At 32.1% G+C, this 26114-nt stretch overlaps 1 protein-coding gene across 1 annotated transcript; it reads right to left on the bottom strand.

Annotated features, from left to right (window-relative positions):
* Positions 1–21209: 21209 nt before the first annotated feature.
* Positions 21210–23801, bottom strand: LOC107910120 (putative pentatricopeptide repeat-containing protein At1g69350, mitochondrial). The gene has a single exon (XM_016837881.2). It carries the CDS (start codon positions 23676–23678, stop codon positions 21306–21308), a length of 2373 nt encoding a protein of 790 aa, XP_016693370.1. The 5' UTR covers positions 23679–23801; the 3' UTR covers positions 21210–21305.
* Positions 23802–26114: the final 2313 nt, after the last annotated feature.

Below are 26114 nucleotides of genomic sequence, written 5' to 3'. Positions count from 1 at the left end.
CTATTCCATGTCATTTCCAGAGGACTTTTACTAAAGCTACAATTTTATTTCTTAACTCTTTCGTTTCCCGTACACGAATTTTGATCGGTTCTTCACTGTAAGTCATGTTAGGCTGAATCTCAACTTCTGTCAAAGAAATAACATGTGAAGGATCTGTCCAATACCGTCAGAACATAGATACATGGAAAACATTATGAATTCTATCAAGCTCTGGGGGTAATGCTAACCGGTACTCAACAGGTCCGATTCTTTCGATGATCTCATATGGCCCAATGAACTGTAGTCTTAGTTTTCCTTTACGACCAAACCGAAGAACTTTCTTCCAAGGTGAAACTTTCAGAAATACTTTGTACCAACTTGGAACTCTATTTCATTACGTTTTAAATCTGCATCAGATTTCTGACGGTCAGAAGCTACTTTCAAATTGTCTCTAATCACTTTCACTTTTTCTTCAGTCTCACAAATTAGATCAACTCCATGTATCTTTTTCTCACTGAGTACAGTTCAATACAACAAAGTTATACATTTACGACCATACAGAGCCTCATATGGTGCCATTTTAATGCTGGATTGATAACTATTATTGTATGCAAATTCACCTAAAGGTAGATATTTTTCCCAGTTACCTTCAAATTCTAGTACACAGCACCGAAGCATATTTTCTAAAATATGAATCACACGCTCAGACTAACCATCAGTCTGAGGATGGAATGCGATACTGAAATGTAACTGTGCACCCAAAGCTTCTTGTAACTTATTCTAGAATCGAGATGTAAACCAAGGATCCCTGTCTGAAATAATGGAGACCGGCACTCCATTTAGTCTGACAATCTCATAAACATATAACTCTGCTAATCTATCCAGGGAGAAATTCATATGTACCGAAATAAAATATGCAAACTTTGTCAAGCGATCAACGATTACCCAAATGGCATCTTCTTTTTCGGAGATAGGGGCAATCCCAACACAAAGTCCATGGTAACTTTTTTCCCATTTCCATTCTGGTATTGTCACTGGCTGAAGCAAACCTGAAGGTACCTGATGTTCGGTCTTAACTTGCTGACATATCAAACATTTAGATACGAATTAAAAAATATCATCTTCATTCCCGGACACCAATACATCTTTTTCAAATCATTATACATTTTATTACTCCCCGGATGCACAAACATAGTACCATTATGAGCTTCGTACAAAATATTTTGTATAAGTTCTGAATTCTTCGGTACACATACTCTGCCTCTGAATAACAGACAATCATTAGGTCCAATCTGAAATTCTATATCAGAAACTAATTCACACTATACCCGTTTAGCTTGCAATTCATTATCATTTTTCTGAGGTTTACAAATCTGCTGTAGAAACGTCGATTTAGCTTTTAACTCAGCTATAACCAAACCATCATTAGGCAATGAAAATCGAGTACTCATTGCTCGTAAGGCAAACAGAGATTTTCTACTCAGAGCATCAGTAACCACATTTGCCTTTCCCGGATGATAATCAATAACAAGATCATAATCTTTCAATAATTCAAGCCACCTGCGCTGTCTCAGACTTAAAACTTTCTGCGACATCAAATGCTTTAAGCTTTTATGATCGGTGAATATGTGACATTTTTTACCAAACAAGTAATGTTGCCAAATTTTCAGTGCAAACACAATAGCTGCTACCTCAAGATCATGTATCAGGTAATTCCTTTCATGTGGCTTAAGCTGTCTAGAAGCATAGGCTAACTTTACCTTCTTGCATCAAAACACAGCCTAAACCATTCAATGATGCATCACTATAAATTACAAATTCCTTACTCGATTCAGGCTGAACTAGAACTGGTGCATCAGTTAACAGGGCTTCAGTTAACAGGGCTTTTAACCGGTCAAAACTTTGCTGACATTTATCAATCCATTCAAATTTCACATCTTTTTACAACAACCGTGTCACTGAAGAAGCTATCATTGAGAAGCTTTGTACAAATCTCCTATAATAACCGGCTAATCCTAGAAAACTTTTGACTTCAAACACATTTTTTGGAGGTTTCCAGTTAACAATTATTGAAATTTTATTTGGACCAATTCTAATGCCTTCAACCGACACTATATGTCCCAGAAAACCAACTTCCCAAAGCTAGAATTCACATTTACTGAATTTAGCATACAGCTATTTTTCACGTAGGGTTTGCAGTACAATTCTCAAATGATCAGCATGTTCATTTTCATCTTGGGAATATACCAAAATATCATCAATAAATATCACCACAAATCTATTCAGATACGGTCTGAAAATTCTATTCATCAAATCCATGAACACTGCAGGTGCATTTGTCAAGCCAAACGGCATTACAAGAAATTCATATGCCCGTACCTGGTTCTGAAGGCTATTTTCAGTACATCCGAGTCTTTCACTTGTAACTGATAGTAACCAGAACGAAGATCAATATTCGAAAACACTGTAACACCTTTTAGCTAATCGAACAAGTCATCAATACGAGGCAATGGATATTTATTCTTGATTGTAACCTTGTTCAACTGTCGGTAATCTACACACAATCTCAACGATCCATCTTTTTTCTTTACAAATAGAACCGGTGCACCCCAAGGTGAAGAACTAGGTCGTACAAAACCCCTGTCAGTTAATTGTTACAACTGTTCTTTCAACTCTTTCAATTCTGTTGGAACCATTCTATAAGGTGCTATTCATATTGGTGTTGTTCCAGGAACAAGATCTATAGAAAATTCAACTTCTCCACCCGGTAGTAATCCGGGTAATTCTTTCAGAAACACATCAGGTATTCACATACCACTAACACTAATTTAATCTTCGATTCAAATACTTTAGTGTCCAACACAAATGTAATACCCCCTACCCATATTCATCGCCGAAATAGGGTATGAGGCATTACCAAATTTTACCGAATAAATTTTTCGCAAAATCCTAAAGTTTTTTTTTAAATTCAATATAACCCCTTTTACAAGTATCTAATCTTCCCTGCAATTTTAAACCGAGACCAATCCAACACAACCAATCAATTTCAACATATTTTCAAGATAGATTTAACGTATTCATAAGATAACCTCATCACATACCGAAACCAAAATTTTTTAGCCATACCAATGGCTAACCATACATTCATTTCACATTAACATTTACTTTACTAGCTTATACATGCCATTGATTTCCAAAATAAAGTTTCTTTATATACTGAGATCTTGAGGTTGATAGTGTGATACATCTCTGACCGAATCCGACCTTCGAGCTCTTAACACTACAAAACAGGGGAAAAAGAAACATGGTAAGCACTTTGTGCTTAGTAAGTTCATGTAATAAGAATTATACTTACCTAATATTTTCAATACAATGCAATAAACATTCATACACCCATTCCATACGTTATTCCCCTATCATGCACAAACTCAACATTCAAATTAGTCCAACAATTTCCATGTATCAATAATTTATACCATGATTGATGAGCTCATCAATTCCATGATCTCCATTTCCTTGTTATTTTTCCATATTTATCCCGTTGAACTACTTGGAATTTTGATGGATTTTCAGGGGTACACCTAAGTGTACAAATCCGAGTTCGTCAATTCATATTCATGTGCGCACATTTCCATTTCAGAGAGCACACTCTCGCGAACCTCATCCTTACAGCGAGATTATCAGTCTAGGCTAAATCCCCTGTAATATAAACTCATAGAGTATTGTCGGGATTACCAATCCAGGCTAAATCCCCTACAACGACAATTACTCTAATGAGCTTGGATTTTAATTACCAGTCCAGACTAAATTCAAACCTTAATTCGGATTACCCGTCCGAGCTAAATCCATTTTCCACATATTCTTCGGGAGGGCTATATCAGGATAGGATCACCCGTCCGGGCTAGATCCTTTTTACCGTCAATTCCTTTTCAGAGATCCATCAAATTTTCCTTCCATTCAACTGGGATTTCTTCCCCTTTTTATCAAATATATCAGTCTTTCATCAATTTTCATACAATGAACATTCAAATCATATTCACAACAATAACAAACATTTCAGGCTTTTAAGAATATAATTCAAGTGACACGAACTTACCTCGATACTTGTTCATAAACAAAAATCCACTAATCTCGAACTTTTTCTTTTTCTCGATCTAGCTTCGTATTTGAATTTTCTGGATCTAAATAAATAAATTTAATCATTAATGTAATACATTTTATGTTCATATGTAACATTCTCAATAATTCCATTATTATTTATAGTGTATTCAAAGCTGTCTCACTGAGTCATAGTCACTAAATTATTTATACGTTGAGCTAAAGAACTCCAAATTAAGATTTGCTAATTTTCTCCAAAACTAGACTCAAATATCTTCTTACCATAAAATTTTCAGAATTTTTGGTTTAGCCAATAAGTACAGTTTATTCTTTAAAGTTTCCCTTGTTTCACTATTTGACAGTTTCGACCCCTCTTTACCTAAAATTAATTATCTCATTGTACAGAATTTGGATGATGATTCTGTTTATTTCTTATGAAGATATACTCATTAAGTATTCTAAGAATATAAATTATAACTCATAATTATTTTTTTAAAATTTCTAATGATTTTCCAAAGTCAGAACAGGGGAACCCGATTTCATTCTGACCTTATCTTACAAAATATATTATATCTCATGATTTACAACTTCATTGCTTACACCGTTTCTTTTATAAGAAACTAGACTTAATAAGATTTAATTTCATATTTTATTCATTCTCTAATTCGATCTCTACAATTTTTGGTGATTTTTCAAAGTTAGACTACTGCTGCTGTCCAAAACTGTTTTAGTGCATGATGTTAATTACCATTTTCCCCTAAGCTTTCAATAAACGATAATTTCATCCCTGCTCAATTAACCTCTCAATTCAGCTGATTTTTCTCAATTAACACTTTATCCCATCACTTTAAACTTCTTTATAACCTTTGGAAATCAGAATTTTAGCACTAGACTTTAATTCCAAATATTTTCACAATTAGGTCCTACAAATCAATTTCTATTGAAATTACCTAATAAAATCATCTCATAAACAAATTAAAGCTTCAATTTCATGCTATTTCATCATAAACTTCCAGCACATATTCATAGCAACTTTCACTTTCATTCATAAAATCAAAAACTAATGAATTTAGTAATAAGACCTAGTTGTAAAAGTCTTAGAAACACAAAAATTACAAGAAAAAGGCAAGGATTAACTCACTTGGTGCAAAAATTATGAAAAACCAGCTTGAATAAACCCCTAGGACATTTTTGGCTGATGAGAATGCAGAAAAATAAAGAGAATTCTAGATATTCCAATTTGGCAATTGTATCTTCCAAAACTTTCAATAAAATAAAAAACTAGTGAAATGGTTAGTTGGACCTAATTGTAAAAGTCCCAAAACATAAAAATTTCAAGGAAAGAGTAAGAATTGAACTTACATGAAGCAAATATTGAAAAACCAGCTTAAACTGTCTTCAATGGTTGTTTTAGAACTGAAAAATGATGATGAAAATGTCTAGAATTTCAATTTCCATTTTATTTCACTTAAATTTGGCAAAATTTACAATTTTACCCTTATTTCACATCAATTCCTTGATTTTTCTATGCTTATGCCGCCTCAGCCATCCCACGTGGGTCCAATTGCCCTTTTATTCCTCCTTTATTTAGTATTATTTAATCACTATTTCATTAATTAGTAAGTTTTGCACCTTTTTCAATTTAGTCCTTTTTAATTAATTAACTACCAAAACATTAAAATTTTCTAACGAAACTTTAATACGACCTTAATGACAACCCGTAAATATTTATAAAAATATTTACAGCTCGGTTTATAGGACTAAGATCTCGATACCTCTTTTCTAAATCACTTAACCTAATAAAGACTTATAAAACACTAATTACTAATTCAAAAATCTTTTAAAAACCACATTTGGCTCATAAATATTAAATAATAAAAATTTATGAGCTTATTTGTCGGATTTAGTGGTCTCGAACCACTATTTTTGACATCACTGAAAATCGGGATGTTACAATATAAACTAGTGCCTTGTAGGATTTCTTTGTGAGTCCTCCATTGTTTGGTGGCTAGGCTGACTTAGGCATGTTTGCATCAAAAGGATCACCTAAGGCCGCATAAAACACGAAGCAAAAGTTCTAGCCCCGTGACACTTACACAAGGTTCCGGACACTAACACACGCCTCATTTTCTTGAGCCTTAGAAGTTGATCCGTTGATCGCCTCGCTATGACAACTTTTTTCTTCACTTGGGTGCCTCGCATCATCGCTCGAGGACTTGCAAACACACACCACTTGAAATCTCTTCTCTCATTAGTAGCATTATCAGACGACATACAAATGCCTTGACATTGACCCAGATAAGCTGAAGATTTCTACCCCCCACCTACTTTCATCATAAATTCTCCCTTGCTTACATCTATCATGGCCTTAGACGAGGCTAGGAACGATCTTTCTAAGAGAATCGAGATTTCTAAATCCTCCGTAAAATTTAAAACAATAAACTTTATGGAGAGGATAAACTATCGAACTCTTACGAAGACATCCTCTAAGACTCCTTTAGGGTGAACTAAATACCTATCACCAAGTTGAAGGGTCACCAAAGTCTCCCTAAGGTCACCTAAGCCTAACCTAAAATAGATAGATAGCGACATAAGGCTGATGTTGGCTCCTAAGTCGCAAAGGACTCTTCCGAAGTTAACTTCACCTATTTATATGGGAATGGTGAAGCTACCGAGATCCTTAAGTTTCAAGGGTACCTTACAGGACACCACTGCACTATATTAAGCATTGAGAGTTATTTGCTCTCCTCCCCTATCTTCTTCTTTCGAGATATTGTTGGATTCGATGCCCTAAGTGTAGTATTTTCGTCAATACACACTTGTAATTTTTTTCGAACAGATTGGTTAATAAAACAAATTTATTGATTACATTAATATACTTTGTATAATTGTCCTCACATGGTTTTTGCACGCAAAGAAAAATGAAAGCAAATGTTGCTCACTGGTTGTCTAAATGTTTAACTAATACTACGCGGTATTACGTGGTCGGATTATAGTACAAAAAGACAGCTTGTACTAGTAGATGAACCTAAACATGTCCTTAGTCTAATCAAAAATGAGAAAATTGATTGAAAGACAAATATTTCATTTATCCAGTCTAATTAGGGAGATGCCCTATCTTGGGCATCGGAGCAAAAGACTCCCAGAAGATAGAGACATAGATATGACTAATTGGATTGACAGTACATTAGACAAGACCCAAACAGAATAGATCCTGAATTCGTTTATGGATTTATTCACTTCTAATGTTTATAGTGTAACATACCTAAATCTTGAGTGGATGGCAAACTATGTATGTGTGACTTGTACACTTTAATATAAGTAAAAGCCTTAGTTCAAATAGATAAGGAACCGAAAGCTGGTGTGTTGGGTGTACGACTTCTATAGTATGTAGCGTCATTCACAACAATAGAATTCATAGCCCAAAACATGAGTAAATGATATCCTCACATTGGCATCACATGGTTGATGAAAAGTAAACGTGACCATGGGTCGTCCGTCTTTGTGATGGATGACTTGGTCGTTATTTGATAGTGATTGACTTTTCATGAAAGAAGATGTAATGATTACTATGAGATAAAATAGGATCATATTGGGAGAACGGATATTATCCAAAAAAAATCAAAGATATCCTATGAGGGTAACACACTTATGACAAGGTCATTGGACTAGCACTGAGTAGTTGCTTTCATAATGGTATGTCGTTGAGGAGAGCTTAGTCACAATACTATAGTGGAATAACTTCATGACTAAATGAGTTTATAATTAATAGGCAAAAAGCCAGAACTTAATTATAAATCATTTGAGCCTCAACTACATATGTCGAATCTATCCCTCCACTAGCTCATTGAAACCAAAAATCAATTGCGTGTTTGAATAGAAATGAACGGAATAAATAGAAAAAGAGAAATGGGTAATGACGAGTTTGAAGTCTTGCTTGTGATTTTGGATTGTTTTGTAAAGTGATTTTTGTTAGATTTTGATTAAAGGGTTGAATTGGGTAAATGCTAGAATTCATGGGGCAATGTGCTAAGTTTAGAATATATTTGGGCTAGGAACAAGGGGATAGATATTCAACTAGCATGATTGAATAGAAAATTTTGCTAAAATTTGAGATTTTATGTTTAGGGACTAAATTGTGAAAAATGTAAAAGTTTAAGGAAAATGTGTAATTAATGAAAAGTTAAGAGTCACATGTATTGAATTGAATGTGAATTTAATATACTGTATTTAATGAATGTATAGATCAAGATTTTATTCAAAAAGATAATAATTGAGAAAAAGGAAAAATTACAGAGAAGTCCCTGTGTTTAAACCGGAAGTGCTTTAGAGGTAAGTTCATAGTTATTTGCTATTTAATGTATTTTACTTGCAATTTATGTGGTTATTACTTTCTTATTTGATTTCTTTGAATGTACATGTGAGTATAATTGTTAGTAAAGCAAGTATCATATATATATATATATACATTATATTGAGAAGTTGTTATTAGTAGTGTTCCTTGGATATGAAATGAATTGTATGAGATTGTAATGAGTTCTAATATGAATATGGAAATGCGAAGTGTTTTCATTGCACTCCAGTGCCCCTAAATGCACATATTTGCCCATGTTTGTACTTCGGTACTCCTGAATGCACATACATGCCACTGTTTGTACTTCGATACCCCTGAATGCACATGCGTGCACCTGTTTGCACTTTGATACCCTTGAATACACATACATGCCCCTGTGCACATCCGTGCTCTGAATGCACTTTAGTACCTCAGTATTGTATCATTGATGCCCATGAAAATGGAGTACTGACCTATTGTATAAACTAAGTTTAATTAATTTAAAGTAAAAGTTATACTATGACCTTACTAGGCTATGTAAGCTTATGTTTTTCTTGTGTTATTTTGTAGATAATCTTTGCTGACCGTTTGGAAGGATCATCCATAAAGATCAAACTATCCAGTCATTTTTTGTAGCTTTTGTATCTCTTTTTGGGTTGTGGCATGTGTATATAGCTTTTGTTTGTAACTTCTTAATGTTAATGGTAATAGATAGTTAAGAAGATTTGTTAGCTTCTTTGGTATATGTTTTGTAATGGTGGAATATGAAATCCTAATGTTTATTGGTAAACTTTGTAGAATGTTCATAAGGTAACAATAATATAGTTTGTTTTGGGAGCTTAAATTGGAAAATGGTATTAGACAAATCTTGTTAGGTTATTTGAATATTTAGTTATGAAATGAGGTGCCTATAAGTGATACATTGGTTAGAACTTTAAGTTCATTGTTTTGACACATTGAAGACTATATTAAGAGTGTTTTGATCATAGGAATTTATGTGCTATTGGTGTACCTTTTTAGGCAAGATTTGGTATTGAATTGACTTGAATTAGGGGTTAAATGGTGAGTATACGAGCTCTCACACGGCCTGTGCCTCACATAGTCACCTCACACAGTCGTGTGTATTCTATTAGTTTAGGTGCAGGTTCACACAGCCTGCGACATAGTCGTGTGTCTCAAGTCAGTGAGTTATACGGGCTAACACACGGCCTACAACACGACCGTGTGTGTCAAGTCAGTGTGTTGCACGGTCAGACACACAGGCTAGGACACGTCCGTGTGTCCTATTACGAATGCTCACACGATCTGAGCTATGTCACACGGTTGTGTGAACCCTACTTTTACAAATTTTTTGTTTTGTTTCGATTTAATCTCGAAGTGTTCCTAATCTATTTTTAGGGCCCATAATTGTATTCATACCATGAATAGATATTGTTGTTATATGTTTATAAATTAATGGTTTAGCTGTTTTGAAATAAAGTGAATTTTTTTGTTTTGATCGATAATACTCTATAACATTAATTTGACAACGGAGACGGGATAAAGGTGTTACAGGCTAACCCGAGACTAAAGAATTGGTGCTCAACAAGGTTACCTCTCGACCTCACTCGCCTAAATATTCTCTTAGCGGCATCAATCCTATGTTTTTATGTTCACTAAATTTAGTCTAATTTGTTACAATTTAGCCCATTAACCAAAAATTAGTGTTTAGTTACTCATGTTAAAAACTAAGCTAACCAACGTAAAAGAAAGAAACATAACAACCATGAACATAAAGCTTTAAGAATAAGATGAATGATTGGATTTTTAAGCTATAAAACTTGAAAGAAGAGTAATTATGAGCATTCAATGGTAAAATGAAGACTAAGAAACATAAAAGGTAAAACCTTTAACAAATTAAACTAAAAGAAACTAAAATACATTAAGCTAAAGGTTGAAATTTCATTACAAGAAAAGAAATGGACTAAAACTGCAAATAAATCCTAGTTATAGTAATAACTAACTTAACTAACAAGAAGAACGACAAGAATAAAAACAAAGTGCAGGAAAAATAAACACTACACTAAAGATGAAGATGAAAAGAAGAAACCCTAGAAAATGAAAATGAAAACCCTAAGAGAAAACTAAATAAACTAACGAAAAAAACTAAAACTAATGTAGCCTCTTCTCTTCTCAGCCAATTTTGGCTGATTTAGCAACAATTTCTGACCCAATTTGTTGACCAAAATGCCCTTGAATGAACCTCCTTTGGTTGGTACTTCGATTGGACAAACATTACCCCTAACATCACTTTTTGTCCCATCACGATAATGATATTGTGATACCGAAGGTTGGATATCGCGATACCATCATCAATTTTGAAATGGAGTGTTCCTTGTCACATGGATATCGTGATACCGAAGGAGGATATCACAATACAACTGTAGGTTGCCTTAATTCTGGACCTATTGGGGATATCATGATTCTCATACTTCACTGTCGTGATACCTCTTTCTTTGGTGATGTTTTTGCACGATTTCGGGAATCCAACAAGTACCTACAACACTCAACTGAACATTAGAGCCCCTAGTGGCACATTGGCCAATTGGGTCTAAAAAACGAGTATGAGGAATTTAAACTTATTCAATTGACAACCTAAAAACTATTAAAACTACGTAAAAGACATGAAATTACACAAAAACAAGCTCCTTAAGTATAACAGGAAGCCTAATTTGACATATCAAAATACGACTGATCATCAATAGTAGGTGACGTCGTGACGTCAAGTGGCCTGGCCTCGTGACATGAGGAACTATTTGGCGACATCGCAACATGGAAGAGGTGACGACACAACAACAGTATAAAATTTTAAAACTTTACAATTTGATCCTATTTCATGCTCGAGTCTATAAAAGAACGTTCATAAGCTTGATTGAGACTCAAAAAATTTTGTATACCATAATGTGATTGTGTTTATGAAGTAATTTTATGTTTGAAAGGTTTATTTACTGTTTATTCAACATTAGTTTCTCCGGCAACAGATGTGGCACCCTGTAGTTCAAACTTGACGATCAGGTCCAGTGAGAGTGTTACATTTAATGGTATCAAAGCTACGGTTTAGTCGATTCTAGATCTGAAACGTAGCGCTTGTTGAGTCTAGAAATATATGCCACAATAACCTGTAATGGTGAGATACTTTTTTATCTGAATTGACTTTTTTTTCATATAAGCATGTCGGTTGAATCAAATCGTGTCGTACAAGACGAAGTTGATAGTAACATTCATGCTTCCAATCAGGGAGTTGCAAATAGTGTGCCTATTCCGCAAGGGACTAAGAGTGAGGCGAAAAATGTCTTCTTCCAAATGATGAACTAATGGTTCACCCAGATTATAAGAGCTACCATTTAAACTCTACAACCCCAAATGCAACCTCCACCCCTGATTGTGCCTCATGTGGCACCCCATTTTCCTTAAAATATGGCAAATGTTCATCGACCCTCGATTGATAAAATTTGAAAGTGTGGGCAGAAGAGCTCAGAGGTAAAAAGGATAACGATCTGGCAAAAGCTGAATATTGATTAGAGTGCTTGATGAAATGATGTGTCCACTAAAAGATAGTTTGAGATGTGTTGTATCATTACTGAAAGAAGAGGCATACTAGTGTTGGACTATGCTAATATCAATTTTCCTAAAGACTGGGTAAACTGGGATTTCTTCCAAATCGATTTCAAAAAGAAATATGTTAACTAGTTGTATCTCGAAAAGAAAAATAGAGAATTTATGTCACTAAAACAAGGTGATATAATTGTCGCTGAATACGAGTGTGAATTTGCCCAACTTAGCAGGTATGCTCGAGAACTTGTATCCACTAAGGCTGAGATGTGCACTCATTTTGAATGGGGTTTGAATAAAAAAAATTCAAATACTGGTGGGAGCCTTAGAAATTAAAGAATTTGTTAGTCTATCAGAGCGGGCTCAAAAGATTGAATATATGCGCAGTGAAAAGAAGCAAGCTAAATCTAATCTTTGGGATTCCAATAAAAGGAGTATGTTTAGATCTTTCTCAACTCCTCCACCAAAAAGGTCGAGTGATGTTCATACTCGATTCTCTACGCCATCAGGGATTTCTAGGAGAGACGAACCAAGAGCGAGTAATTTGAGACCTCAGACTACCTCAGTAGCCAGTGTAGGTAGTGTTCATAATTCAGATAGACTAGTTTCTGGACACTGTGGAAGAAATCACGGTGGTGAGTGTAGATTGAAAATGGATCATATCTTTAATAAAATTTACTAATGTAATTCCATTTATTATTATTATTTAATAAATATGATTAATATATTTTTATATAAAATTTAAATTTTTTATTGAAATAATATCTTAACTGAAATTTATTATTTTATTTCACTTAAGAATACAACTAAGTTTACTCAAATTTAAAATAAAAAGTTATTATAGAGAACCAATTTAGTAAAGAGCGTACTTTACATTTTATAGCTATTGATGTTATAGATTAAAATTTGTTATAAAAGATACAAAAAAATTAAAACATAAAAGGTTGGTTTTACAATAAACTTGATTGTTATAATCAAATGTTGTTATAGAGAGTTGTGATAAATACGATTGATTTCATTTCATTTTGAAAAATATATCAAATAAAAATAATATTATATTTAAAATAAAATGTATATTCCATTCAAAAGTTTTTTTTAAAAAATCATTTTTAAAATATTTTATTAAGGAAATAAAGTTTCTTGTTAAATAAAATTGTTAATGTACATATCCATCAATAATTTCCAATCTGTTATAAAATAAAGAAAGATGGAGAGAATAAGGAACAAAGAAAATATGAAAGCAATAGAGAATGTATTTTATTGATCAAAAGGGGTGATTACAATACTTCATGAGAGTCTCTATTTATAGGCATAATAAGTATAAAAGAAGTAGATATCTAATTCTAATAACTATTAAAATTTAAAGTACATTAAAACTTTATCTTGATCATCATGGACATCCACTTAATAAGATATTCATAACACTCCCCCTTGGATGTCCATTGGTAGATAATGTGCCTCGTTAAAACCTTATTAGGAAAAACCCTGTGGGATAAAAACCTAATGAAGGAAAAAGAGTACACAATCTATAATACGCATAATATGTTGTCTCATTAAAAACCTTACCAGGAAAACTCAACGGGACAAAACCTCGATTAAGAGAAAAAGAGTGCAACGCGTATTTACTCCCCCTCATAAAAACATCACATATTTTCTCATAATCTACGTATTCAATCTTGCATACTAGTTTTTCAAATGACTATTTGAATGTATTTGCTAAGCAATTATATTACCATTCTTTTAAAAGTCATGAGTGAGGGGAATTTGGAGAAATATATTTTGATCTCTTCAGGAGATTCAACAATAATCATAACAAACTTTAATCATAATTCTTTTATAAAAACACAAATAGGTATTTTGCATCATTTTATAATCCCCCTTCAACTACTATTCACTAAGTCAAATTTACCACATATGTTCAAATTATCTCAATTCATATAAATGAACAATTTCTCGAGAATTTCAATATGCTTCTAGCATCCTAAATCCTTCAAGAATTTTAATATAAACTTTACTATATAGTGATTCATAAAAGGTTGTAACAATAACCATTAGACGCAAGTTAAATCTTTTATGAATTTTCAATTTAATAATATATCTAAAGGTTATTGCATCCACCACAAAAGAATATTATATATTTTCATAATCAATGACAGGACTTAGCGAAAAACTTCATATTTTTATTCCTCTTTTGCAAAACTACTTCATTTGCACCCTCACTGGCTTTATACTTTTAGATATTTGCACTACTGGTCCAAAAACTCCACGAATTTAATTGTACTTGAGTTGTGTCTTTTTATTTTGATTAATTGATTCCATATCTATATTTCTCAATAGATTTATTAAAATCCTCTTTTTATTTCATTATTTCAATAATAATATTGCATGCAAAATCATTGTTGACCACTTTTATTATTTGGTTCCACATTTTCTCGAATTGACAAAACTTATCGAGATCTCTTATTTTCATTATTTTAAAATTTAATTTCAGGTACCTGAATCTCTTCTGAAGTTTTACTTATTAGTTATGTCTTAGGTCTCTTCTGGAGCACCCGCCTACACTATATGACCATCTAGAATAATTTTCATATTTGCAACCGATCAATCTATTATTTATTCCAACTGATTGTCCTACTGGGAGTATGATTCAAATTAAAATATTAGATGGTATATAACACTTGGTTATTCTCATTAAGTTTGTAAATACATGTAGCAGTTAACTTGTAATGAGTTATCCTTATTGAACTTTTGGTTCAAATTATTTTTCTCCTAACTCATTACAAGTTATTATTTCTCTCCCCATAATGTCAGGAAAACTATCGAATCAAAATTGTAATCACAAATCATGTCATAATTGAATCTCGAATACATTCAAAACATCTAATAATATAAAGAAACTTTGTAGTTAATATATATTCCCAAATTTCTTTGAGGATTCACTCATCTTTGTGTGTTGTGGTGGAGCAATTGGAACATATACGCACATACAAAAATTCAAAGATGAGAAATATTTAGGTCTTGATCAAAAACTAATTGTAATGGGGAGTATTTATAACTTAATAGCTTGATGCGTACAACACTTAAATCAACATAATCTCATATTAAAATAGAAAGTTTAGTTCTAATAAGTAATGGTTTAGACATTAATTAGATGTGTTTAATCAATAATTTCTCTAAACCATTATGCATAAACTTTTACAAAAGTTTTTCAAACTCAATCAATAAAAGATTGAGATATAAACACATCAGTATTAACAAGATGAATTGTCTTAATTGCATGATCTGAAATTAATTATTTAAACAAGCAATCTTGCAAACGACAGGTTGCAAATTGATAACACATATGTGATTATTTTGTAGATGCATCTACCAAAATCATATAATATCCACATGGTTGATGAATGAGTCTATATTCATTTCAGAAATGCAAGACATTAAATCTCAACTTTAGCTAGTGAGTTTCTAAGAATCAATTTTCATTGAGAACAAACAACAAATGATAATTCTTTAAATTATAGAATCTTCTGGTTCTTTAATGAATGCCCATATAAATTCTCAATTAATTTTCACATCATATATGATCCAGGATGATCTAACTGGTCATGCCAAATAGTAAATATATTTGTATTAGTAAACTTCTGGTTTACTTTAACATGTTTTTCAATTGTACTAATAATGTAAATATAAATTTTGACAATTGATAATTTTTTTGTCATTCTTTTTATTTTGTATCCACATATAAATACTATTGTGGCATTTACTACTGGAAATGTCTAAATCAAAGTGAAGTCTATAATGTCACTAAGTCAATAAATAAATATAATTTCAAATAATTATATGCAGTATTCACTTCAGGGAATATGCCAAAATCTTCAAATGCCCAAAAATATATTAATGGCAAATTTTGAGAGTGGATCTTATTTTCTAGGTGTACAACAGGTACATAACCAATGACTTTTCATACATAGGTTTTCTCTCTTGCAAGTTCTCATCAGTAATATTTTACTACATAATTTTAATTGAGAACTTATTTTGAATACTGTAGAGCTATACTCACAGTTTTTAAAAAACTTTCAACTTTAAGTGCATCCAACCATAATAAGCTTTAGATAGAATTATCATATTCTATTACTCATAAGTAGATCTTTCACAGTCAAATATTTTGTTTTCAATCCTTTAATAGGGATGATAACAAAAGAATATCATAAGGATTATAAAATAAATATAAATTAATAACCCAATTGTAACACCCCTAACCCATATCTGCCATCGAAACAGGGTTACAGGGCATTACCAAAATTTACAAATCAAATACAGATATTTCATACCATTTAACATTTATATCATAAATCAATCATATTCAATCATATTGTCCCTTATATGATCCCTCGAAGCCCAAAATATGCATTAGAAACAAATCGAGACTAAACCGGGTACTCAGAGAATTTTTTGCAAAATTTCAAAATTTTTCCAAGATGTAGGGGACACACACCCGTGAGGTCAGGCCGTGTGGCTCACACGACCAAGAGACACGTCCGTGTCTTGGGTCGTGTGGGCATTCGAAATAGGGCATACGACTGTGTCCTAACCTGTGTCCTTACGCATGTAACTCTCTGATTTAGGTCACACGGCCAAGTCACACGCCATGTGCTAGGCCGTGTGAACATAATAACTTGCATTAAATAGGTGCAGGTGTCACACAGCCAAGCCACACGCCCGTGTGCCAGGCCGTGTGATCAATTCTGAGCATTCTGTTTTAAATTTTAAAAATGCAGGGGACACACGGCCAAACCACACGCCCATGTGCTAGGCCGTGTGTCACACACGGCTGAGATGCACGCTGGTGTCTCTGCCTGTGTGAACGAAATAGGCTATTTTCCAAGCCACATTTCTCACCCAATTTGTCTTCCACCTACATAATCACTTAAACACATTCACAAGGTAATACAAACATTCAAATCAAGTCAAAACTAAGTCTTATGCATGACATATTTATACATATGTTTAACTATCCTAACTTATCAAAATTAACCATACATACATATAGGCATATTTTTACCATTATTCCATCACAAATCAATCACAATATGCCTATATGATTTTTCATCATTCATCCATTTCAAACATATATCAAACATGATATAAACTCTTATATAACCACCAAAGTATGTTCAACATAAGCCATTCCAATGGCTATTTACAAAAAAATGTTATTAAGCCAATATTGGCAAATTTACCTTATACATGCCATTATAACCAAAAATTAGTTTTCTATATGTACCGAAATGGGCCGATGGATAGTGTGATGTGTCTTTGACCAGCTTCCAACCTTAACAAGCCTCCGAGTTACTATAAAATAGGGAAAATAAATATAGTAAGCTTTAAAGCTTAGTAAGTTCGTATAACGGGAAATTAACTTACTATTCGTTTACATTTAGGGTAAGCATATAAAATACATCCAAAGCAATTTGGCCAATTGCCTAAACACATATCATCATCAAGCATGTTAGTCATGTAATTCACATGAATATCAAGAAACATATATGAGCTCATCAATAATCAATTTCCATATACTTATACTTTTCACACCAAGTATTCATGAAACATGTACAAATCATATCCTTGTATTTCAAGTATATACTCATAACAATTCATCTCAGATTCATATTATTACATATTAAAACTTTACCCGTTGAATCATTTAAAATATTGATGGATACACGGGTAGTACACACTAGGTGTACAAAATCTATATTCCGTCAATTCATTTTCGGGAATGCTCATATGAGCACATAAACGGGAAGCTCTCTTTTAAGCTATATAACGGGAAGTTCATGTGAGTCATGTAATGGGAAGCTTCAGAGAGCCATTAACGGGAAGCTTATACGAGCCAATATTGGAAAGGTTCAAGCGAGCCAATATCGAGAAGCTCACGAAAGAGCCTTTAGTTGGCAAGCTCCGAAGAGCCATATATCAGAACGCTCATAAGAGTTGCAGTGTATCCACAACACAGGTAGGATCACAACTAATCGAGATGCTCCAAAGAGCTATTAACAGGAAGCTCGTAAAAACCATATAACTGGAAGCTCGTGAGAGCCAAATATCGGGATGCTTATGAGAGCTATTATTGGGACGCTCTTTCAAGCTATGGTGTGTCCGCAACACATGCAGGACCACAACCAATTCGGAAACTCTGTATACATCGAATTTCGTTTATTTAAACAGGACTTAATATTTGTCGAACATTGTCGGATATGTAACTGATTATCATACATGTCAATTACACAATGCACATACATAACATTCAATTCAAACATATAATTATACAATTTAGTTACACGAACTTACCTCGACAAGTGTTCATGTATTTGTAATCTACTAATCCGATACCTTCCCTTTTCTTCGTTCTAACTCCGTATTTGGTCTATCTGGATCTATATAAATGAATTTAACATCAATTCATATTCAATTCATATCTTTGAAAAAATTATCATTTTACCCCTATACTTTTATTTAATTACGATTTTATCCCTAAGCTCGAAAAATGAAATTCATATAATTTAATCCTTATTCCAAGCCTAGTCGATTTTTACTTGTAACAATAGCAACCCATGTATTTCATAAAATTCAAAATTTTTCCATGAATTTTACATCTTTTCAATTTAGCCCCTAAATCACAATTTTATCAAAATTTCCTTTACAAAAGTTGTTTATCTATCAACAACCTTTCATTTTCTACCGTAAAACATCATAATTCATACATACTCATCCATGGAAAAACCTTAACACTTTGATAACTTTACAAATTAATCCTCGAGATAGCTAGATTAAGTTATTACGATCTCAGAAATATAAAAATTACTAAAAACGGGACAAGAAAACATACCTAATTGAGCCAAATAAGTTTGCTAAAAACCCAAATTCCATAGCTAGGGTTTTCATATATTTTGATTTGGGAAAGATGATGAAATAAGATTATATTAGATTTTTATCATCTTTAATTATTTCTCTTTCCAATTTAATCTTTTTCTTTTCTTAAATTTCCAATGATGAATCATCACACTTATATACTAACTCCACTGATTGGTCTATTTACCATATAAGGACCTTAAATTTTAAATTCCATAGCTATTTGATACCTATAGCTACTAGAATCTAACTTTTTCACTTTATGCAAATTGGTCCTTTCTATTAAATTAAACATGTAATCGGATTTGTGGTCCCGGAACCACTGTTCCGATTTCACTGAAAATGGGTTGCTACACCAATCCTTTTTTTATTCATATAAAATATAATATTTTCCTTATTCACAATCTCAATATGAGGTCCATCAAAAATATCTTTTAAAAGTAATGCATTAACCATCACAAATTTCGTACTTTTTAGATATTATATATTAGCTCTTCGGGAGCTTTCAACTAATTTTGTACTATCAAATATTGGACTAATATTTATTTGTTTCAGTACCAAATAAGATAAATATTTTATATTTGTAATGATAAAATTCATTACTACATTCTCATATCCTTCCTTAGATAATATTAACAAAGACAAAATATTTGGGCATACGCCATATATGTGACCAATAATCTTTCATATCACATTGATAACATAAGTTATCTTTACCCTTTGAAAAGTTATCTCGAGAAATCTCATTGTTCTCTTATTTATTACTATGTTCTCACTTTTAGTGGTCCATAAGTATATCTTTTATTTTCTTTATGTTTACATTCACTTCGAGGAATGCAACAAATATAGTAGGACAGACTTATAAACATCCCAATAGATTCTTTATTTCATAATCACCATCGCAAACATGCATGAGATTTCAAATCAAAATCTATCTATTCATTTTGTCATTATTAGTCTCCAATTATAATAAACATGATATAATAAATAAAACATAGTAAAATATACTTGAAGATTTTTAACATCATCGTCATCACATTGACTATTATCACGAGCATTATTACAAGTAGTAAAACAATTTTGTTTTCGTAGTAACATTTATAATCTAATAGTAAAAATCATTTAATAAATAATCAAAATTTTCATGTACGATGCTTGAAAATTATCCGATGCACATTGTACCAAATTTCAATACCACATATATATTATAAAATCTTATATTGCTCTAATAAAATATTTATAAATTTAATTTAAAAAATATAATACAATCATTCAACATTAGCAAGTTAATAAGACTCAATAGATCCTATCAAATTTCCCTTTAACCTAACACTTTCCACCATAATTAAAATTGCAAGAATATTTAATGACAAGAATTTAATAATCAAAACATCTAAATATTATGCATAATATAACTTAATTAAAAAAACTTCAAAAAGAATGATTTACCAAAAAATAATAATAGAGAAAACATACCATATTAATAGCAAACATATCTATTCAACAATTATGTCTTTTACATATAAAAAAATTAACCTAGAAAGGAAAAACCAAATACCATCAGAATGTGAAATTTATGTCAAATAAAAATGTATAGTAGTCATACCTTAATTGAAAAAGAAAATATGGTCAAAATATAAAAGTTTCTTGCCAAATCTATACTTTACCCATGCTTGTACAATAAATCAAAGATCGAGAATAAGAATCATAATTCATTCTGAGATTGAATCTTTCAACATCCCAAAGATTAAATTGTAAGGGTGAAAGTTTAAGGTAAAAAAGAATTTCATCTGTGGGACGGCTTCGAAAGATTTTGAAAAAAATAGAGAATCATCGTACTGATAACGTGTTATAAAATAAAAAAAGATGGAAAGAATAAGGAACAAAGAAAATATGAAAGCAATAGAGAATGTACTTTATTGATGAAAAGGAGTGATTACAATGCTTCATGAGAGTCTCTATTTATAAGCATAAGAACTATAAAAGAAGTAGAGATCTAATTCTAATAACTATTAGAATTTAAAGTACATTAAAATTTTATCTTGATCATGATGGACATCCACTTAATAAGATATTCATAAAACAATCAATTATTTGTATAAAAGAAGTTCCAATTATTAATTTTATGATGAGATTAGATACAATAGCTTCCAATCAATTATTAATAACCAATAAATGTAATTATAGTTTAACAATAAATTATAATTACAACATATATGTTATTTCAATAAATTACATGTTTTTATAATAAAAAAACATACTATTATTTTATAATTTTAAAATAGAAATCACTCGAAATTTGTATAATTTTTATGTTGGTTGTTATGCTATAATTTTATAATTTCAGATAGAACATCCTTGGAAGTTGGAAGTTATGGCACTAACAATCATCAAATTATTGGTTTTCTAAATAAAAAACATGTTCTTGAGCCAAAATTTGGAAATTTTCCAAAAAACTAAAAGTTTCCTCAGTTTGCAAAAGAGAAGTAAATCCAACTCCAAATCTATAAATTCTCTTATCAAGCTCAATTAAGCTATATCCAGGAACCTTCCTAAGACCTATGCCTTTCATTAATGATCTCACCTTCTCAAATTCCTTCCAGTTTCCTTCCTCACCATATATATTAGATAACAAGGTATAGTATCCAGTGTCATCTGTATGAATATCTACAAGGTCTTCTTCAATGGATTTGATCATGTCCATCCTCTGGTGGATTCGACAACCATTAAGCAGCGCGCTCCAAATGCTTGCATCTGCAGGATATGGCATCGATTTGATGTTTCTATATGCTTCATTGAGATCACCACCGCGACTTAGAAGGTCAACCATACAGGCGTAATGTTCTGAGTTGGGCTCAACACCGAAATCCCTCATCGACTTAAAATAAGATTTTCCATCTTCCACAGATCCTGCATGACTGCAAGCCGAAAGAATGTTCATGAAGGTAACTTGATTAGGTCTTATGCCTGACTCTACCATTTGATTGAAAAGTGAGATGGCAGCATTCACCCTACCATGTGCTCCATATCCAGCAATCATGACAGTCCATGACACCACACTTTTCTCTGACATGCTATCAAAAACCCTTTGGGCTGTTACAAGGTCTCCACACTTGGCATACATGTCAGTTAAAGCTGTATCGATATAGAGATCTGTCTTTACACCATAGGTAAGAAGCTTGTGGTGAAGCCATTTTCCTTTCTCAAGATAACCCAAATTGGAGCATGCTTGAAGCACACTTAAGAAAGTAACATCATTCATCTCAAGACCGTTCAAGTACATTTGATCAAAAAGGCTAATTGCCTCTACAGAATTTCCATTTTGATGGAATCCGCAAATCATAGAATTCCATGTTACAACACTTTTCTCGTTGATATCATCAAAGATAGTGTATGCTAATTCCGTTAAGCCACATTTTGAGTACATATCAATTAGTGAATTCTGGACAAACTCATCCGAAAGGCCTCTTTTGATGATATGACCATGCAGCTGATCTCCAAACAGCAATAAACCTCCATCAGCACAAGCTGAGATAGAACTTGCTAGGCTGAATGAATCAGGCATTAATCCCAAGGTCTGCATCTGCACAAGGTGTGCCAATGCCTCTTTTAACAACCCTTTCTCAGTACAAATTGATATGATCATATTCCATGCCACGATATTTCTTCCTCCAACAACGTGAAGAACCTTATCACAATAGTTCAACTTTCCACATTTCATATATAGTTCTATGAAAACAGGCCCTAAAACATCATACTCAAGATCCATTTCTTTCCTAATAATGTAACAGTGAACCGACTTCCCTTCTCTAAGCCAGCCTAGCCCTGCAAAAGACTCTAAAACACTCATCATGGTCACTGAATTCGGTTCCACACGAGAATCTAACATATCAAAGAAAGACTTTAACGCTTCTGCAAACCTACCTGTTCTATAATAGCTAGATATCATTGCAGTCCACAATGCAGTACTACGGTTCGTTACATTTAGAAAGATCCTCTCTGCACTATCCAAGTCACCACATTTGCTATACATTGCAACAAGGGAACTAGCCAATGAACCATCAATTTCAATCCTCCTCCTCACTATATAACCATGAATTAGCCTTGCTAATTTCAGAAATCCCAAGTCACCACACGCCTCAGCTACACTAAGCATTGTTATGGAGTCCGGTCTAATACCTTCCAATACCATTAAACGGAACATCTCCAAGCCTTCATTTGCCTTCCCATTCTCAACATAACTCAAAATAATCGAACTCCAGGAAACCAAGTCTCTTATTGTCATTTCATCAAACATTTTCTTAGCATAACTTAAACATCCCATTTCGCCGTACATTGAAAGAAGTGAAGACTGAATAACAGTATCTTTCCCAAACCCACTTTTTATAATGGTCCCATGGACCATTTCACCAATACCCAGATCACCAAAACCAGAACAAGCCCTCAAAAGAGAAGGAAATATGAAGTTACTGATGTGGAGTTGGTCATTCTTTATCATAGTGAGGTAGAGAAAAATGGCATCTTGAAACAAGTTGCTCCAAACAGAGCATTTAATTAGAACACCCCACATGAAAGAATCTGGGTTAGGGAAGCATCTGAAAACAAGTTTGGAAGATTGAAAGGAACCCATTTGGGAATAGGATTCAATGAGCTTGGTGGAAGGGAGTGGGTCATGGTGAAACCCAGTAACTAAGAGGTGGGCATGGAGTTGTGCTAGTGATCTGAGATTGGTGCATGATCTGAATAATGGCATGTAAAGGGTGGTCATTGCAGAAGCGAGAGAGTGAGCGTGGAAAGAGAGAAGTCGCGAAGGCCACCAAGTGTAATGTATGAACTGACCATCGCAACAACAGTAGTTTGGTCTCTTGGCCCATTTTTTATGTAGAGATAGCCGAATAAAAGGAGGGAACCAAACCCAGAGGCGTCTCCTCATATTCCAAAAAATTGGGATGGTTAAGATTTTAATTTTAATTTCAAATATTAAATCCCTAACTAAGTTTATATTACATATTAATTCTTTCCAATTCAATTGCAATTTCTTTTTAAAAAACCAACAATTATAAAATTCTATTATTTTGTAACAATGTATTTTTTTATAAAAATAATTTGCTTCTGAAAATACACGCATTTATTATCTTTAACTTTTTAGCAACAATCAATTTTTGAATTGAATCGAATTTGTTGAATTGGAAACTAATCCGAGTACTATTGTAAAAAGACGCAAAAGAACCAACTAACCTTTAAAACAGTACTAGCCGATGGAACTAGATTTTATAATTTTCTAAAATATATATCTTTTAAATTTTATAAATTTTTTAATCATCTATTTGTTTTGAACTAATTGAACTAAAAACCGGAGGTTTTACCAACTCGATCACTAATCTCGTTCCAAAATATTGTCAATATTCTACTTTTCTTTTAACTATAATTATTGTCGAAACCATTTTTGAAAAATCAAAAATTTTGTTATCGACTTATTAAAAATGAAAATGGGAGTCGCCACCGATCTTTTATTAAGGTGTGATCGGTTCACCATTAAAAATAAATTTTAGGTCTGCGAGATTTGAGAAAATAGGTCCGGGAGTCGGTTACGTACGAGGAAGGGTTAGCACCCTCGTAATGCCGAAAATTGGTACCGAATCGATTGTTTAATGTCTTAGTGTCGAAACTTTGAAAAGATTTTAAAACACGATCCTTTAAAAATAAAATGAATTGGATGATGAGACTCACTTATTTTGAAGAAATAAATAAGTTAGAGTGCAACATTTTAAATCCTCAAAATTAAGTTTATCTTTCGATTTTTTAAAAACTTACATTTTAAGAAGGATATCTGATTATTTGGGTCAAATGAGAAAATCAGAACCTAGTAAGTTAGGGTTTGATTTCACAAAATTCCTAAACATCGAATATTGCCTTTATTTTTATTTAGAAAAATTCTTATCTCGAGAGAACATGTCATATCCAATACGTTAGGGTTCCATTCTTTCGAAGACATAAATAAAAAGGGATATTCTCAATTATTTAGATTCAACGAGGAGAATTGAAACCCAATACGTTAGGGCTCCATTCTTTCGAAGATTCCAAATACCGAACTTTGCGTTATCTTGAAAACTTCTTGAATAAAAATACTCTTGGTATTGGAATGATATTGAACGTAATCTTTTGAACAAATAAAACAACGAAATAATAACGTACAACGCGAAATGATGATTCGTAAATTAGAATGTACATTAATGAATAATGAATAATTAATAAATAAATTTAAACAAGCATAGCAATAATTATCTCAACCATATATCATACAAATACCAACATTGGCAAGTAAATAGAAGACTAATTGAAACCAAGTAAATTTACATAAACACTAATGAAATATACAAATTTAAACATAATTTAAGAAATAAGTATAATATATGAATTAAAATGTTAAAATAAATTAACAATATTGAAATAAGTTGAAATAAATTAAAAAATGTTAAAATATTTGAAAGAGATAAAATATCTATATAATAATATGAAATTAACAATAGATTATGTATGTATGGATAATGAAAATAATTTAATATGAAATATGTACGCATATAATATTATTATATAATAGCATTATAAAAAATGTTTACAAATCTAAAAATATGTAATGAGTGAATTTAGAGGAAATATATTATAGAATAAAATATAAAAAAAATGTATATAAAACATATTGAATTTACATGAAAATATATATAAAAATGTGGAAATTTAAATAAAGATATATAATAAAATTTGAACAATAAAACATGATAAATTTATAATATAATAATGATAGATTCAAAATAATAATATATTATAATATTGAAATAGTATTAATAAAATTAAAATATATTAAACTTAAACAAAAAAGAGTTAAATTTTAAAATAAATATATCAAAAAAATAAAAAATGTAACAACATAAAAAAAATCAAGTACATTAAATTAAATAAGTATGGACCAAATTGTATTAAATTCGGAATAAAAAGAAAAAAAATGAAAATAAAGCAGAATTGAGGACTAAAAAGGGCACGCGCGAATAACATGGGGGCTAAAGAGGAAAATATCCTCAGCTCCAAAACGCCGTGTTTCAACATGGACTAAAATAAAACAAAAACAAATTAAAGGGTGAAATTTAAGAAAGGTAAAGAACTGATTTGGACTCGGCACGAAAGAGAGAGGACCATTTGCGCAAAT

The sequence above is a fragment of the Gossypium hirsutum genome, chromosome D02 (assembly GCF_007990345.1).
Source record: "Gossypium hirsutum isolate 1008001.06 chromosome D02, Gossypium_hirsutum_v2.1, whole genome shotgun sequence".
Classification (NCBI taxonomy): domain Eukaryota; kingdom Viridiplantae; phylum Streptophyta; class Magnoliopsida; order Malvales; family Malvaceae; genus Gossypium; species Gossypium hirsutum.
Note: the sequence above shows the minus strand (reverse complement) of the source record. Positions and strands in the feature narration are given on the sequence as shown.